Source organism: Thermobia domestica, chromosome 17 (assembly GCF_964235325.1).
Source record: "Thermobia domestica chromosome 17, izTheDome1.hap1.1, whole genome shotgun sequence".
Taxonomy (NCBI): Eukaryota; Metazoa; Arthropoda; class Insecta; order Zygentoma; family Lepismatidae; genus Thermobia; species Thermobia domestica.
In genome coordinates, this window is record NC_137470.1 from 181,756,735 (window position 1) to 181,775,937 (window position 19,203).

The 19,203-nt window shown below is 35.9% G+C and overlaps 1 protein-coding gene across 1 annotated transcript in view; it reads left to right on the top strand.

Moving 5' to 3' along the window:
- Positions 1-3,319: 3,319 nt before the first annotated feature.
- The window catches only part of LOC145674260 (putative serine protease K12H4.7), a 47,030-nt gene continuing 31,146 nt past the window's right edge, over positions 3,320-19,203 (top strand). The window contains exons 1-2 of the mRNA XM_081744094.1: positions 3,320-3,517; positions 9,873-10,048. Coding sequence (XP_081600220.1) covers positions 3,320-3,517; positions 9,873-10,048 — 374 coding nt within the window. The remainder of the gene's footprint in view (positions 3,518-9,872; positions 10,049-19,203) is intronic.

The following is a 19,203-nucleotide window of genomic DNA, read 5'->3' on the forward strand; positions in this document are numbered from 1 at the left end:
AAACAACTTTCTGTTTGCGTCTTGATTGGTTAATCGTTGTGGTTCAGTGTACTTTTTTCAGCTGTGAGTGCACATGGAACTGCATGAGCTCAAGCCGGAAATTGAATACATCTCTCACACATTATGTCTTCCACTACCCGACTTTCTGTCAATGTTGTTATATGCTTCATTACTTTGAATTATTCTTTGGATCGTCTGATTGTAATTCCATTTGCCAACGAAGTATCACACAATGGCCAACTTGGCCCTGTTTGCTCTCTCCATGTAGTATCGTATGACAACCCCACGGAACAAAACCTCTGTTTCTGTCATTCTCCTCAGCTAGGAGGAGGTACATGATGAAACTACCACTGCGTGGTGTTGTGCCACTGATGCATACGTTATGCCATCACGTGTCCTGTGACCTGTGTAAGTCTTACTTATTCCAACTTCGTGGTTTAAGTGGGTAATAATTTTGCTCGAGCACACTGTCAATCACAAAATTGCCTGTTTTTTTCAATAGATTAATATATTATTCCACCTACTAGTAATTTCACACTCAAGTTACTGAAATCGCAGCAAATTCAAGTGTCCAATCTGCACTAGTGTGTAGGTTCTCATCCTGTAAAGAAACTGATATAACACTAGGTCTGGCCTGTTTCCAAATGGTGTACCGTTAGATCTATACAGCTGATGAAAGCAACACATATTTTGCTGAGTATTGTAAGGGCAATTTTAGGTCATTTGAATGGAGAACAATGCAAACTACTCTCAGAAGGAATATAAATATTGGCGAAGAGGAACTGATGTGTTGTACACGCAGCCCTCCAAAGTGATTACCAAACCAGCTGCTAGTACATCACCCTTAGTACATTCTCTTGCATTACGGAGTTTGATGTTGTTTTAGAAGGCATTGTATTATGAATTGATGGCCCACTTCATGAGTCATATGAAGAAAGAAGCCCCGTAAAACACGCAGACTCTTTCAAAAGGCTGAAATTCGTACAGGGTAAGATGATTATTTAGAACAAGAATAGTTCTGATTTTTTTCTGTAGTCAATCATTTTCTCGGTTTTCCAAATTACGTCATTATGAAATGTGGTTACATAACAACTATTATGGAGCGTGATATAGTGAAAGAGGATTTTTTTCACTAAATTTCTTCCAAACGGAGTTTCTAACTTAGAAAATGATAAGAGAGCTAGGATAAGCCTTTTTTCTGATAATAAATAATGTTTATTTTCACTTTTTTAAAGTGTACAATAGCATAGTGAAGAAGAGCACTCAAATCGTTGTTTAAAAATTAAAATCTAAATGTTAACAACAAAGCATTATCCAATTTTTTGTTACGAAAGTGACGTAGGTTGATGAAGAATGAAATGCATTCCCTAATGAAATACAATGAACTTAAGATTTTTTAGAAAATAAAGTTGATAACATTTTTAAAATTCTAACAAAAAGTAACTGATAATATGTAACTTTTTCAACATAATATATCTTCAGGAAATGTGTCTTCATTTTATAAGTATCTCAATTTTTAAATTCATAAGACGAGAAAAAACTTTGACATCCTTTTTGTGAACGAATCTGTTCATTAAACGTACTTGTAAACAGATAAATATATAAGTATGGAGAAAAGTATATAAATAGTAGAAATGCAATTAGAACAGTGAAGTGATCGACTGTTGAACGAGAGGTACAGCCTTATAGGTATGTGTAGATACAATTGTCAAGCTGTTTAGTGATTTTTGTACGCTATACCTGTACATATCGTAACCATGGGGTCACTTTTATCAGCAATACCAAATTATTATTTTTAGAAGTATTATTATTTCCCGGATTAAATGTTTCCTTGCAAAATGCCATAACACAAATTTTGAGGGGTGTGTTATGAGCAAATAGACATTAGCTAAAACTTACGTTTTCGACTTGCTACACCCTGTGCTAATTCCAAGAAGCCCAGGCTAACTCCCTGAGATCCAGAATACCCTACGTTTTCTTATGATAACCAGTTTCTGCATAATAACCCACCTTTTAAGTCCTGTGAGAAACGATCGCTTTCAGTTTTCTTATAGAGCTTCAAATTTGATACAATGTCTATGCTGCAAATGGTTTTCTAAACCTGTTAGGTACAGAAATGCAGAATAAATTATATACTGAATTGTGATTTTATAATCCGAGGGACAAAAAAAAAATGGTTTGTATTTTAAGATTATTTCAAAAGAATGTTTCATTTTCTGATATGATGAAGTAATGTACAAAAAAGTGACCAAAATATATTAGTATTGATCTTTTGGGTTTAAATGGCACATCAACATTACTAATTTCTACAACTGAAGTAAAATCGTCTGTATGTTCATCTTTTTTAGATAAAATTAGATCGATGAGAGCAAATTGGAGTGGATTGATTTTAGGGAATGACCGCTCACCGTGATTGTCACAACGAAATAATTAAATGCAATTAATTCTGATTTATGATCGTAGAGAACATAAAGCTCCTAAGCGCCCTCCTAAACATACTCGATCAGATATTCTTAATTTTGGCCGCAAGAGTAAATACTTAGTTTTTATGTGAAGCTGAGATTATCCAAGAATGTTTTGACGCCACTGTGGACCACTACGAATTTGTATCTGGGAGACAGATTTTCATGCGCTTTCTACGAGGAAATACTAAAAAGATTGTAGGGAAGGCATAACTGAGTAAGACAAGACATTGCCACAAACTGAAAGCTCCATCATGACAATGCAACAAGCCTGATTTGTTGTCAATGAGCACCTAGTCAGAACTGCACCATAGTGCTTCTTCAGCCCAGTTACAGTCCCTATCTGTTCCCAGAAGTCCTTTTCCTGTCCCCGCGGATGAAGACAGCCGTCAAAGGACACCATCATGGGACCGCAGCAAAGGTCAAAGCAGCTTCGACGTGCTGCTTCAAGGACATTCCAGGGCGCCTTTCAAGCGTGCAAAACTATCTGACAGAACCATGTCGACACTCAAGGGTCCTATTCTGATGCATTTTAATGATCTGTAGTGATATATTCAATCTACATTTCCCCGAATTCAGTATCAGTATTTCTTATATATATATAGTGGTTGTAATCTATTTGTTGTCTCTCCGTTTGTCTGTGCTGTTTCTTTTTGTTATCTGTTTACTTGTTGTTATATTAGGTACTTGTAAAAAGCCCGTAGGTGTTCCATTACGCTCGTTGCTTGGATGCATTTGGAAGCTCAGAATTTGTTTGTGTTACATACATGTTATATTACTTTGTTCCTTTTTGAAAAAAAATACTCAGCACTTCATACTAATACTTTACTTTTTTGTTGTGTTTACAGCTCTGAAATATGAAGGGGAGTACTTTTCAGTTCCTTCTTATATTCTTTGTAAGTGCGGATCTCGTCTCACCGCAACTCTTTCACAGCGAAATATTTAGAAGTAAACTTCTACCTAAAATACCAGACGACCAGCCTCAGCCTGATGAAGAGTGGTTTGAGCAACGATTAGATCACTTCAATCCAACAGACTCAAGAACATGGAAGCAAGTAAGAAATTTCATTTCGTTAATGTAGCTTTCGTATTTTAATTGATCAGTTCTAGTACTTTAAAATAAACATAGAGATAACGTTTAATTGAATACAATTTATTGTGATATACTTGCCAAATATACTAATACTTAATTAAGGTTGAGTTAACAAATAAGAATGTAGTTTCCTCACTACCTCTCAGACATTAATATCAGCTACAGGGTTAGTGCGGAAAGTAATGAGACCGCAGATGCGACTGCCGGCAGCGGAATTTGTGGTGGTGGGGCCTAAGCTAAGCAACACACTGGATAGCAGTCGCGTTCGAACTCTCACGTAGTAAGAATCACGCCTGTCGGAAAAAAAGTTTTGATTTTTTTTTGACACAGCAGAAAGAATTTGTACCTTCGGGAAAAGCCGTCAACGCCGTTTTCTACAAAGAAGTCCTTTCGCGTCTGCACAAAACCGTCAAACGATAACTACCAAATATTGGTGATCGCAGGAAGCTGCACCACGACAACGCTCCAACCAAACCTGCGTTCGTTGTAATCACCTACATGACCTAGATAGGGGTTGCAACCTTCCCGCAGCCACCGTACATCTCGATGTAGGCCTATCAGCCGTTTTCTGTTCCCAAAGGTCAAGAAAAGTACACGGTTCGTTCCGGAGGTACAAATTCTTTCTGCCGTGACAAAAACTCAAAACCAGTTTTTGCGCTATGCATGATCCTGACTGAGTCAGAGCTCAGAGCTTAAGAAATACAATTTTTAGAGCTTATTCATACTTATATATTGAACTTACCAAGTATTAAAAATACATGACTCGATCGGGTATCGAAATCGGTTTTCGGCGTTGCCTTACTAATGCGTTAAACAGCACACTATGGTTTTTGTTTGTTGAACAACCATACATTTTACCACTCTTGTGTTTGGTGCTCAACTATTTAGCAACTGAAATAAGTTGTCGCACTTGCATTGTAAGCAGTAGACCACGGTTCGATTCGCTGTTAAGTCTCGCTTTTTGTATGCCATTTCTTAAACCTATTCAGGGATTGGTTGCGATATATAATTAGCTAGATATTTCCTCATATTACCAAGCATGAGACAGTAGTTAAATGGAATAGGCGCACCCAAAATTTGGCACAGGTTTCTAAGTCAAAGAACAGTGATAAAACAACATCTTGCATTATATTCATCTTTAGGACATTAAAGATGTGATTATTTTGACATCCTTCGGTTGCTTCTAACACTCTTAGGTTACAGAATATGTACATTTGAAAAAAGGTTCCTTGAATTCCAGAGCCGTTTGGACCAAAGCACATAAGTTCCACACTGCTGCACGGAGAAAACACTATGAGTTGTACTTAGAAACGTACGATCCATGCGTAAATCCTGTAGTTTTTGGACACAACGTACAACTATAAGTAAGTTCCTGAAGAAAGCGTGTAACTGAATGTTTCATAATACTTCAAGTAGGTTTCATAATACTTTCCGTATAAGTGTTCCATTTATTCGTACTTTCCATATGAAACAAAGAAATGTATATAGGGATCAGGGTTTCGCATACAGATGGACGTATATAACATACGTATATATACATATGTAATATACGAAAGACTGTTAGATGGCAGACATCCTTCAACGGCATGATTTAACAAGGAAGCGGGGAAATGCAGTACCTATCTTGGATGTGGATAACGTATACTCCGTACAGAATTCTGTAGTAAACTTATGGATTCCATATACTTGTGCAATATACCGCCTCACAGTGTGAGATTTCATCGATCTAAGGGAACGTTATTCAGTGTGTGATACACATTTGTCTGTGGCAGGTTTTGATTGGAATATCCGATTTTCTTTGATATAGATTTTTGTGTGTGTGTGTGTATTATTTACCAAAGAAGTATAACATGTTTGAGAAAAGTAAGTACGATTGCACAAAATTGGTGAAAGGAAAATAATAGAATTGATGTGATCAGCTTATATCTAAAAAAAAAAAAAAACCTACATAGTCCGGACAATAAACAACAATCAGCGAGCACGCAAAACTGACGGGAAAAAATATGCTCATTAGTCTGATTCGGAATGATCAGAGGAATCATTCATACAAGTCACTTTTGGCAATTGTAGTACCTCGGACATTGTGTCTGAACATTTGGTCTTGGCAGAAGCACGTTTACTAGCAATATCTGAATCAGAGGTGATTAGCAATCTGTGAATTAAATTAGTATTGACATTAACCCTGGATGATTTTCTTTTAAACAATTCCCTTTATTTCTTATTGTCCTAAATTTGAGCCTCCTGTGCTTTTTCGGAAAGCTGGCCTATTGGTAGAATACTCGCTGCAATGACATTTCTCCCGTGAAATGGGATTTTGTGTACACTTAAGGGCATATGATACCAAGAATATTCTCACAAATACAGTTCCAAAGAGCAACGAGCGTACTCATTAAATTTGTTTGTATCAATAGGAAAAGTACAATACAAGCATTCTAAAATAATGTGAAATCGCTTAATTAAGTTGACACTTACTCGAGTAATTTCGGACAATTTTGAAGCATTCCAAAAAACCTTGCGGGTTGTATTGCCATCATTGGTGTTTCCTGCTTATTGTTTCGGTATATCTACCAATAGTCACAGCTCACTACGAGATTTTGCTTGGACACGATTCTTTTTTATTCTATTTTCATCCGATTTTCTTTGACTCGTACCTGCCATGCTTTAATATCTAGTCGGCAGGCAATGTGGGGAATACATTTCATGAAACGTATCCAAGAATGAAGCGGAGAGAGTCCAAAAGTCGAAAAGTAGGGATCTACAGTTTTATGAGAAAGAATACCAAGATTATTCATCTCTCTCGGTTTGGTTCTACATAAATAACATTTTTGCTTAGACGTGTGTGGAACTACACATGTATTCCTTATATCCAACACTTGACCTCAATCCCTGTACTCGTTTCAAAATTCACATGTCATTTCTAGACATTTTCTACGGTTTACATTCGAACTTTGCTCACACTTCTCTCCGACCATGTACACTGTCGAACACTATATACTCTCTTTTTCTCTCTTGATGCCGAATCCAGTGCTAGCAATCATTTTCAGCAATTAAGTTGACCAAATCGGAATGGTTCCTGTCAGTTTAATAGCAGTTTACTATATTTTCATCTCCGTAGAAGAAAAACAATTACAAATATCTCTCAGGGAGTAAACAACATCTGTTAACCAGCTTCAGACCAGCGACTTAAAAAAAAATAATAAAATAAAAAGTGGGAGCTAGATAAGAACGAAACATTATTGTTATGTCCTGTTTGTAATTATCTTGAATAACACTATATACACTGAGAAGAAAAATTGTAGGTGGCGTACTTAAAATGATAGGTTACATGCGTAATTCCTATAGTTTTTGGACTTAACGTACAGCAGACATATAACTGAAAATGCATGTTTTATAATACTTTCTGTATAAGTGTTCCATCTATACGTACTTTCCGTATGAAACAATCTAGGCGGTCAGGATCTCACATACAAATGGACGTATGTAACATAGAGCTGACGAAGGTAACATAAGTATATGCATGCGATATACGGAAAACTGTTAGGTGTCAGACATCCTGCAACGGCATGATTTAACATCTAAAAGCAGTTCCTACGTAGCATACGGATAATGTATGCTCCGTACTGATTTCTATAGTAAGCAAGAGGATACCGTATATTTGTACAATATACCGCTGTCCGGAGAACTGATTTTTCTCTGTTTAGTAACATATTATACAGTATCATACATTCGGAAGCTTGATGTCAGTTAAAAAGTATGAAAAATAAATAAATGTTGAATAATTATGAGTGCCACACTACACACATAAGAAATAAATAAATATTTAAAATATTGTCGTAAACCAATAATTCTACGTTTAATATCAATATCAAATAGTCGTGTGTATAAAATTGCTGTAATAAAGTTATATATTCTGATGTTTTTATGTTATAATAAGTAATTAATGTTCTTGTTCTCACATGCGAGATGCTAATTATACATGCACTTGCACTCATTTTATTGTTACGTTTTTCTTAAATGTACTAATCAACGATTCATTGAATATGTTTGAGAAAATTATAATAAAGTTTTTCTTTTTGAATTTTTTTGTTATGTAGAACTAAAACAACACTTAGTAAAATTTATTTCTCATGTTTGCAGTAATTGTTTTGTGTACCCATAGCATCGTTATTTACAAAAATTTGAAATATGTTTCCCTAATAACAAGCATTTTGAAATAAAAGTATCAGAAACATATATTGTCAACACAATATACTTGCAAAAATATCGGTATTATTTCCTATATATCTTCATCAAGAGTTCCAGTACTGATAATATTGTTATTTTTTCTCACAACATCCGCATTATGTTCTGCTTCTGAATATTAATAATAATAATCATAGGTATTTTTACATTACTGGCAGGTCACTTGTCCAAACTAAAAACCTTCCATGCTCTATGATCTATAGCAAACCTCTTCGTCTCCACGTATGATTTCTCTATTTTGATATCGTCTAAAAATTGTAGATCTTTCTGTTTTAATATCATCCATTAATTGTAGTCTCCTTCGTCCCCTCCCTGTCTTTCCCGCCACCAGACCCTCTAGTACGTCCCTCGTGATACAGTTCCTTCTTAGCCAATTCCCCAACCAGTTTCTCTTTCTCTTCTTAAAAATATCTAAAAGTGTTCTCTTCTGCCCCACCATTTCTAACATCCTCTCATTCGTTCGTTTTCCACACCCATATTTCGAAAGCTTCCAGTCATTTTTTAAAATCATTTTTGGATAATGCCCATGTTTCTGCTGTATACAGTGCAATACTCCACATGAAGCATTTTATAAGTCTTTTTCTCAACTGTTTAAGGTCCCACCAAACAGACTTTTCTTCCTCCCAAAGGCTCCTGTCGCAATTTCTATCCTTGCTTTTATTTCCCGTTGACACTTCATATCATCACTAATAATATTACACAGATATCGAAAACTAGTTACCTGTTCTATTTTCTCCTCTTCTGTTTCTATATTTGACACCGACCGTTTCATTCCAATCAGAATGACTTTTGTCTTTTTAACACTTATGTTTGTCCTACATTCTTCATAATACTTCCCCAAGTTTTCCACATCTTATTGGTTATCTTTCCGGGTTCTTCAGCAAGCACCACATCTTCCGGAAACCTTATAGATCTAATCATTCTACCTCCTACCGAAATACAATCTCCATTATGTACGCAGAGGCCGCGGTGGCTCAGTGGTAGAGCGTTCACCTCTGGTGCTAGGGGTCTCGGGTTCAAACCCTGCTCCCGCCAAGTGAACTTTGTGGTGGACGAACACCGTGGTCGTGGGTTTTCTCGGGGTTCTCCCGTTTCCTCCCGCTTTCTTCATTCCACCATTTCATTCATCTCTCATCATCACCGTCTCCTTTAGCCTAACCGGCATAACCGTGGGACGTAAAACTCAAAAATTTCATTTCATTTTTTCCATTATGTACGCTCTTTTTCACTATCTATTCTAGATTTATATAGTGGCCCAAAAGTTGGTATACAGTCCCGTACTGATAAATTCATTGCTTTTTTAATATTATTTCTTATTTTTATCCATCAGGTTCTTTATTATTTGTTCTTAATGCCTTTTACTTATATTTTAATCTCGGAAGAGCCAAAGCAAATAAACTTATAAGCTGAGAATGTTATACTTAATCAATGTTAAACTTATCATTTTGGACCACCCTGTATATTCTCGGTGACAGCATCCATGACGAACTACGCTTCCAATTGCACTCTCCTCTGTCATTTCTTCCCCTAACATAACGCTTACTTTTAGGTTCATATATACGTTTCTTATGAGTCTTCGATCTTTCCATTCCAACCCGAATTTCTATAGAACTTCCAACAACAACTCGTAATTCAATCGATCGAAAACATTTTATAGATCAATAAATACAACACTCACCTCTTTCTCTTTTTCTATAAACCTTTCACTTATCAACCTCAATAATCCAATTGCATCTCTTGTGCCCTTACCTCTCCTTAACTTGAGCTAGGGTTCATAGCGATATTTGAAACATTTCGTTTCCTCTACTTGATTTAAATATATGTAGTGCTTCTTTAAATTTTATACATGTCAAAGTAGTAGAAACTCCCCTGAAACACTGTAATAACTCAAACTCAAAAACTATCCTGAAACACTGACATAAGTTTAATATTAAATTAGTATTGCTCGTTTACACTTTCACCATTATATGCACATTTATAAATTATTTCTTCTCTCTGGTAGAAATAAAATAATCAAGTTTATATTTCCTTGACTTATTTGTGATGCCAAATATTCTCCTTGTTTTATTCTACAGCTTTACTATACAAGCAGTGCTTACTATAAACTGGGTGGCCCTGTTTTCCTGATGATTTTTGGCGAAGGACCTGCAAGTGGGCTGGCTGGTGGATCTTGGATTAGATATGCTAAAGAGTATGGTGCTCTTTGTTTCCAGTTGGAGCATCGATTTTATGGAAGTAGTATTCCAATGGAGTAAGTCCTCTCCTCTACTTTTATTATGCATATTTTCACACAGTGTTTAAAATTCTATAGTTTTGCTAAGTTTGAAAGATATGGAATTAAGATGATGAAAGTAAGACATTAAATTCCATAACGGAATTAACGAATCTCGAATTCCAATAAGTAACTATTTAGGTCATGAGGAATATGCATTATGCCATCCATCTAATGTGTGATACACAATATTACATGTAATTTTGTTTCCCAATAATCTCTCTCTCTCTCTCTCTCTCTCTCTCTCTATATATATATATATATATATATATATATATATATATATATATATATATATATATATATATGTAGGGTTGCTTGTAATTCGTTGCATTCCTTTTTTATAGGTACTTTTTTATAGATATTTTATAGGTACTTTGGAACATTTTCACCTCTATAAACAGGGGGTCGGAAAGCAATAGTTTGTGAGTAATTCGGACATGTGTGATTTCTTTGAAATTTGCAGGCTAATGAGAGATGAGCCAGAAAGTTCTATCCTGACCCACTTTCACATATCGTAGAGCAATGACACTTTACTTGCGTAATCCTGCGTACCTGTCTAAGTCGTGCGGTAATGTATAGCTCGAAATTCTGCACCGTTGCTGTGTTATAGGTCCGAATGTGAAGTAAGGTATAGTGGTCCAAAATCCACTACTGCACCTCAGAAAGCAGCATGCCAACATCGTAGAAATACTTGCTCCTAGAAAATGACTGCATGGTTGAGAAGAGGTGGAACGACGATGGTGTATGGTCAGAAGAAAACGCGAACTATGACTGATTTCATAGCGAGGGTCGTGAATCTGTCTGGTGAATATTCTGGCAGTGAACGGGTACGTTGTTTTTCAGGAGGCGGACATCTTTTGTCAGCATGGTACGTTCTGGGATTTCACAGAATCCCGAAACGCACGCAGCAGTAAGGCATAGTATATCCTGATAATTGTGGCACTCTTTGCCTGGAAAGGAAGTAGTAATATCCCGTCTGATTTCAAGTAAACGTGATCATCACTTTGATCGCTCAGAGTTGAACACAGACTTCTTTTGGTGGTGGTACGTTGGCATGCTGTCATTGGTTTCACTAGTCTTTCCCTAGTTTTATTAGCATGGGGTATTATTACTTGCTTTCGGGGCAAAGGGTACCATAATTACCAGGATTCTAATCTCACATCCATATTCATATCCATAATTTGAATTTTAAACTTAAATTCAAACCAGTTGAGAATCCTCGAAGAGCATTGCCAGAACGAACTAATGACGCACTAATTATTGAGTCCATAACTGATGACGCAATAATTATTGAATCAGTAAGTGGTATTAAAAGTGTCAAGTTAGCGAAGAGGATATGATATGATGACTTCGCTAGGAATCCAGTAGAGTGACAGTAAGGATTTACCAGGAGTCAAGCTCGGAACTCTAGGTCTTAAAATATTGCCGACTCCTTCTAGATAGTACTACCTTGAGAATCCATGAGCAGGGAAAATGTCTAATTAGGTAGTCGTGCCTAGGGAATTGCGTACTCAAACTACAGTATATGCACGATATTCAAGAATGAACCCTTGGGCGCAAGGTACCGATATTGCAAAAAAAACAGCAGTTTATAGAGGGTTCGGAAAAGATTGCCTTCGAAACAAATGTAAGTGACTGGTGAAAAACCTAAAGGGCGCAAAGCTTGCCGCACAGCTTAAGGTTAAAGGTTGGGGATGGCTGGTACAAAAAAAAAAATCCTGAGAGGGAACGAAATAGTTGTTACCATCCTGAAAAGAAAGTTGATTGTTCTGGGAACGGCACAAGGGTCAAAGTCAAGTTGAGAAAAGTTCATCTTGGTGCAAACAAAAGATGTTGATTCTTTCAGATAGTTTTTATGCTCTATTGAACGGAAGGCTCAAAATTTAATCACGAACACCAATACCATCTCTATGAATTATGATTCCCGAGATATATCTCCTTAAGTCTTCCGAAATTCGAACGTTTTTGGCCAATATCTGGGGAACAGTGGCCACTTGATCAGTTTATCAAAATGTTTACCGTTCTTTTACCATTGATCAACACCAATAGCATCTCGTTATAATTTACGGTTCACGAGATATGGCTTCATAAATCTTCCTCAATCGGAACTTTTTGGCCAATATCTCGGGAACTGTAAGAGTGACGCGAAAAATTATTTCACTTTTTCAGAAAATTTTTGATGCTCTATCGAATGGAGAACTTGTTTTTAAGTTCGTTGAAAATGGATTCACAGATTTTGCTTTTACTGTGGAAACGAAAATTCCTGATTCAGGATTATCTGTAGCGGAGAATGGATTTTTCTTTTGTAGAGGTGTGTCCACAGAAGATTTAGTATGGAAGATAAGTTTTACTTACAAATTTCTTTGTATTTATCTTGAATTCTTTATGTCGTTGTATCCTTCAAATAGCATAAGACTAATATATATATAGGTAGATAGATAGATAGATAGATAGAGGGTGTTTCAAAACAACACCGATAACGTTTGGGAAGTGATTTCTGACAAAAAGATAGAAATTATAGACACATCTGGGTGCACAATTACTTCTTTTCGGAGTTGTAGGCTGCCTAAAATATGAAAAAAATGAACTTTAGAGGATCATAGCTCCAATACTATGGGACTTAACGTAGTCGGATTAAGACTTCACTTAAGAAGTAATAAGAAGTAATATTGAGCTATCCTAAAGTACATGTTTCAGAATCCTGCAGCACTCACGCAACAATTTTTATAGAATGAGTTTGGCTATGGACATATAATTCGAAGTTCTCACCAACTATTTCTATGAAAATTGTTGCGGAAGTACCGCAGGATTCTGAAACATGGATATTTGGATAGCTCAGATATTAATTCCTAATTGAAGTCTTGACCCGACTACGGTAGGTCCACGGTATTGGAACTATAGATCTTTAAAATTCTTTTTTTATATTCTCAGCAGCCTATAACTCCGAAAGGAAGCATTTGTGCACCCAGGTTGGTCTATACTTTTTCTCTTATTTTCGTGTCAGGAATCACCTCTCAAACATTGTCGGTGTTGTTTTGAAACACCCTATATATTGGGGTGTCCCTTATTTAAGGTAATTTCGTGTTTTTACCCACCACCCAAATGCATTCTATGTGACTGTAAACACGCATTAGTGAAATACAGCAGCTCTCTGAGAGAACGTTAACCGGTGCCGTGCCGACTTGACGACAAAGTCATGAAACGATGTTTCCACATTATAATATAATTTAGAACTTCCAACCGCGATGACGAAGAAACCAAAAGAAACAGAGAAACGAAACTTCGCACGAAGCAAGTAGGAAAAGGACTACACCTGTCTGTGCATCGGCGGACATCAGCAGATGAATAGTGTTGCCAACCCAAGAGAAAATTATTATTATTATTATTATTATTATTATTATTATTTTGTAAATCGAGTGATCTAACTTAGATATCATCATTGGAAACAACAATTAAAATAAAATGGGCTACATAAAAGGTTATAATTTAACAATGAAATCTCACTTTGAGCATTTTTTTTTTTTTTTTGCATAAAGAGAGAGAAATTTTGATATTATTTGGAATTTTTAAAAACGCTGATTCAATTGTGCTTATTTTTAATGAAAAATGTATATCTTTACCGTGTTTCATTTACATAACCTTAGGTGTTCGTAACATGTTATTATTGGCAAAAAATGAGTCCCCTTTTATACTCTTAGAATACGTTTTCTTTCCTCCAAATAAACAGAGAGTTATATCTAAATTTCACGTTACTAGCTGTTATAGTACGCAGTTAATATATGAGTTCCTTTTATGTTGTTAAAATATAGTATAGACCATACCATTTTACCATACCATACCATACCATACCATACCATACCATAAACTATACCATTTTGAGTAATTAATAGTTTGTAGCTATACGTCAGATTCCATGATAGAATTAAGAGTTGAAACGAAAGGAGAAAATATATAGTAACCACTAACATAAGAGATCACCAGTAAGATACCAGGTGATTACTGAGAAACTTATACACTGACTGTTTATTTTGGTGACGTGGCCTATAGGTGTTTCTATTCGACCAACTGCAGGCTTCAGGCCAAAATACTTTATCATTACTATATGAATTCCATAGTTCTGAAGTTGTAATTATTTCTATATAGTCACATAACGTATTTGTCGTTAATATTTCATTACATTTAAAATGTTTTACTCGTGATACAATTTTAATGATCAACAATGTAACAGAGAATGAGAGAGCGAAGGAGAGAGATAAATTTAACGTATAAACTTAAAATAAGTAAAACTTACCATATCTACATAGTTTTGGGACATGTTTTAGCTTCACAATAGCTCTGATGCAATGTGGAATGGGAAGTAGAGGTCGTGCGTTATATCAAATAGGGTAATACACCATTTCAGGTGCAGTGAGTTAGTCATCTCCTTGAGACAGGATAGAGTTGGAAATGAGGTGCCTAGCATAAAATACCGCCAATTCCCCTCCTTTTTTTTTTACCGAAATTGAGTTATGTATCGTTTGTTATATGTTTGATCTAAAGGAATTCCATGGAAACAGCATTTTGCTTAAAAGTTTATTATATCATACTAAAAAAACTAGTTCAAATATGCGATTTTGTAGTGTATATATGAAGATTCACTGTACGTTTCGCAAAATTAATTGAAGGTAAATAGATGTGGCAGATTTTGATACTAGGAGCCTCAAATCTGGGCTCGATTCGTGTCTCTAAAACTGACCAGATGTGTTCAATTGTGTTCAGGTCTGGAAATTGATCAGGCCAGAGGTCATGTTCATCAACGTCTTTCCAATGTTTCTCAAACGACGCCCCATCAGGTCCAGGTGAATGAATGGGAGCATTATCATCCTGGAGTTTGGTGTCATTGGCTGGAAGTAACATAGGGATCGTAGAATGTACATGGTCCAATAAACGGGCAACGCAATCACGGATAGTGACGCTAAGGGAAATTGTTATCAATTTTATCAACTTTCAGTGCCAACAAGAAGGACAAAGAAATTGATTCACCCCACATATTATCAAATGTAAGATTGGTATCATTTGAAGCGGCTAGAGGATAAAGGTGGTATGTAACATCTTTTGAGAAAATTGACTTCCACAACTATGTCTGTTAACATACACCCTTCATCATTTCCAAATCTCTTCACTGGGACGAGGACTCACTAAATTGTGTCTTCTGCAACATGCCTAACATATACCACGTGCATGAACCGCCAGAATTCAGCATTTCCAAAAATGTAACACAACACCTTTATCCTCTAAGCGCTTCATGTATGGCGTAGAAAACAATTCCATAAGAATGAACGCAAATTCTTTGACAGAGCATCGATATCTAGAACATAATTAAAATTGACATTTTTTGTATGCTACGAATATAATGTTCCAACATGGATTGAGCTTAATGAGTAGAATGAAAGTAAATACAATATTTTGCTTAACGTCTCACAATCCTGCCTATGAGTTAGTAAGGACAAGTGGTTCATGAAAGTAATTAATTTTCTCTACTATGGTATGACCTAATCCCTTTCTGTAGCAGACACAATCCTGACAATTCACGGAAGACGATATAACATGAAAGCAGTGAAAAGTGACTATGCAATAAAAAGTAGAATACTGATATGCTATAAACAGATACACATATCTCAATACATGGGATCATGAAGTTTAGAGGTAAATAGTATCAAGAGGAAAATGTTACAGAACGTTTCCGTCCTCAAAACTAGCATTTTATTCACTGCTGGCTAGGGATGGCCAAAAATTTTCGGATCCGGATATCCCGGATCCAGTGAGATCCGGATCTCGGATCTGGATCAGAAATTCGAATCTCAGATCTTGATTCGTATCCAAACCTACATCTGAAATTGTGATGATAAAATTGAATATCTAAAATTCATTAAAACTTTTTTCGGATTCACTGAAATAGAAGGTTGCTGTGCTTTTAAATGTTTCCATAACACGTTTGTGCTACCTTTGTTCTTTATTTTATTTTAACCTTGTATGTTCCACTTTCTGTCGAAGTCTCTTTAGTAAAATGTTTCCAAGTTTGATTTCTTCCCATTTCAGAGTATAGTGAACTGTCTGAAAACTGATGTAAATTGTAACAAATTCTTCTGTTTAGCTCCTCTTCGAAACTTAATGTTAGCTTCACATTGAAAATATTTATTTTATTCTTAGAAAATAAACTTTCTTCTTTTTTCATATACAAATGAAATATCTTTTATATAAGGCCCTTCTAATCGTAGGAATACTAGACAAAAACTCTTTATTAATAGTAGTTTCTGACTCACTAGAGTCCAACCATCAACAAATGTAATAATGAATATCTTTCACTTCGAAGGTATATACAACAAAAAGCATAGACTGGTTGGCGTGGAACAACAGTAGATTTTTAGACATACACACCAGAATTTCAGGAGAGCGATATGGTTGTGTTCGTTGTATGACTTTATTACCTAATTTATGGCTTGCCCTTCTGAGGTCGGGAGTTTGTTGAAAGAGTAAATATAAAAGAGATTTCTATTATTTTTTCTTCACCCTCAAGGTTTCTTTAATCATACATTGCAGGACATAACCAAAACATATCCATGCATCGTATCATTGAAGCGTTTTGTGTTTTGCATATTAAAGTCTTCAAAAATATTTAACGTATTCGCATTTGTTCATGAGATCTCAGGTTCTTCAATTCTCGGTGGGAACATACATGAGAAAATTGAGAGCTGAAACAATATGAAAATAGTATTTAAAAGTCAGGAAATTGATTTTAAAACTTTAGCTATCTATTGGGACTGTAAGGCTGTAGTTAAATTAACCCACACGTTTCGTGAAGATATATTACGCCGTTATTGTTTATTTACTATAAACTACCAGATACATCCTCAGAGGCCACTTTACACTGTAGTAATCAACAGATAAAAACATTGGAAAAGGAATGGAAGGGGAGATCTCCAGAGCCTTAGATCAAGGTACTAACCTAGCATTTGCCCAGTATAACTGAGGAACAACCCTGGAAAATCCTCAGTCAGGATGGCTGGTCTCCGAATTCGAACCCGGTATTATCCAATTGCGAAGCAAGAATCCTAACAAGTAGCCTGAGCTCGCTCCGGCAGGAAAATGACCTGCTTTTGTAAACGAACACACTAAGCACATGCGTATAGGCGCAATGTCCGTGCAAAGAAACATAGGTAAAACTAGAAAAAAAAGTAGGGAAAGCGAGGGGAAAATGATAAACCGCCCTTCAACTTAAAAAAAAATAAAATAAAAATAACTAAGAGCTACCAAAGACGCAAGGCGAATTTTATTGGAAAGATTGTTTTTCCTTAGTGATTAGTTGTGCTATGAACATGAATTAAAAATAAAACAAGTAGCTAGCTCTGAGTTTCGCAACCTAGTTGAAAAGAAAATATTGGATAAAATTTAATAATAAAGAAGGCATTTATGATAATTAAAACAAACTAAACTCTTGGCACGACAGTCCTTCTGTTTCTACTAGCGGGCTTACGTTCAAAGTGGGGATGTGTAGGCAACGCATCGACACCCGAAGTCCCTAATGCCGGCTTTCTACACTGGAGTCCGCTACCTCTTACTTAAGATAACTCTCCAATTGTCCTCACGATGCTGGGTCAACATCGAAATTGTTGAGTGCCTCTCCGGAAATTAAACCCATGTCCACGGGCACCGAAGGCATGCTGTCCGTCTTCTATAGACGAAAAGCTATAGTTACCCACATTATCTAATACAGAAATAAGTTCTGATTCTCTAATAGCTGCTGATGGTGATAGTCAAGATTCACCGAAGCATGATCCCAAACCCAAACTGAGATATTGATGTCACTGGAACGCCTGAAAAGTCATTGTGGGTGAATTGCCCACTTGTCAGGATGAAGGGCGATGGTGATGTGAAATGCGGGGCTGTCAGAGGTACTACTTATGATAATTGGATTTATAATATTCTATGTTGCCGTTAACCCTCTTCAAGAAGATAACTGTTAATCTTAGCTTTGAAAATGTTACATAAGGAGTTTTTATTGCTATCATTAGGTTGTATTAGGAATTATCAGATTTATTTTAACGCTTAACTTTTACATCTCTTCTGATTTACGAATATTTAAATCGCGATTATCCCCTTAAGGTCAATTATTGATATTTTAAATCATTTCGAACCAACTTTATATATGGTTGGTCTTATTATACGGGAATAATTGAGACCAGAAGCAGTCTACAGGCTAAGTCCAAAAGAATCTTGGCCGACCTCCTGATAAACCACGTCTTTCAGCAAGATGAATTGTGGCAATCCGATACCCACATGAGGAAATCTTCGGTTCAGTGTCAAAGCTTCCATAAGAACCAGCACTCTAATCAGTGAAATGTGTTTTGCTAATTTTTATTCAATGTGAAAGTATCTAACTTCATTGCTAAAAAAGAAAAGGCATTTATTTCAAACAAGTCGCCATTACAGTTTTGTATTTGAACACAACACTTATGAAAAGTCATGTTAAAGCGCGACTTGTCCCTGAAAAAGAATATTTATCTGTTTTTAGTTTCTCGTGTTCCCCAAAGTACATGCGGAATTAGTGAAAGTGCCTTCCGCTCGCATTACCTAGGTACAAACGGCTATGATCTTGGTACTATCACTTGTTTCGGTTTCCAGATCTAAAATGTATATCTTTCAGCCTGATTCTATGTATGAATTCGAAATTTCAAATCTAGATAAGGGGCACCAAAATTCATAGTTTATTCTCGGTGGTCATATTGTGATTTACTAAATAATTATTAAATCTAATTGTAAGGTATACGTTTGATATTTTGAGCAGACTGAGCAAGATAAATATACGTAAAAACTAGTTAATACTTGCCTTAACTGTTTATGTTTTCTTAACTGTCAATGAAATAGGTGTATTGAGGAATTTTAAATATTCGAGTTTTGTATTCCGGTTTCAAATATAAATATATATGTATTGCATCTCGGTCCTGCAACCGGATGGACCTAGATTCGACATTCGAACTCTCATCCGGATCAAAGCAGATTATTTTTTAGTAAGGCAAGCATTTGATCTTTAGTGTAGAATGAAGGAGACAAATAGACTTGTCAATATTCGTCTTAATTTTCTGTTTTCTTCT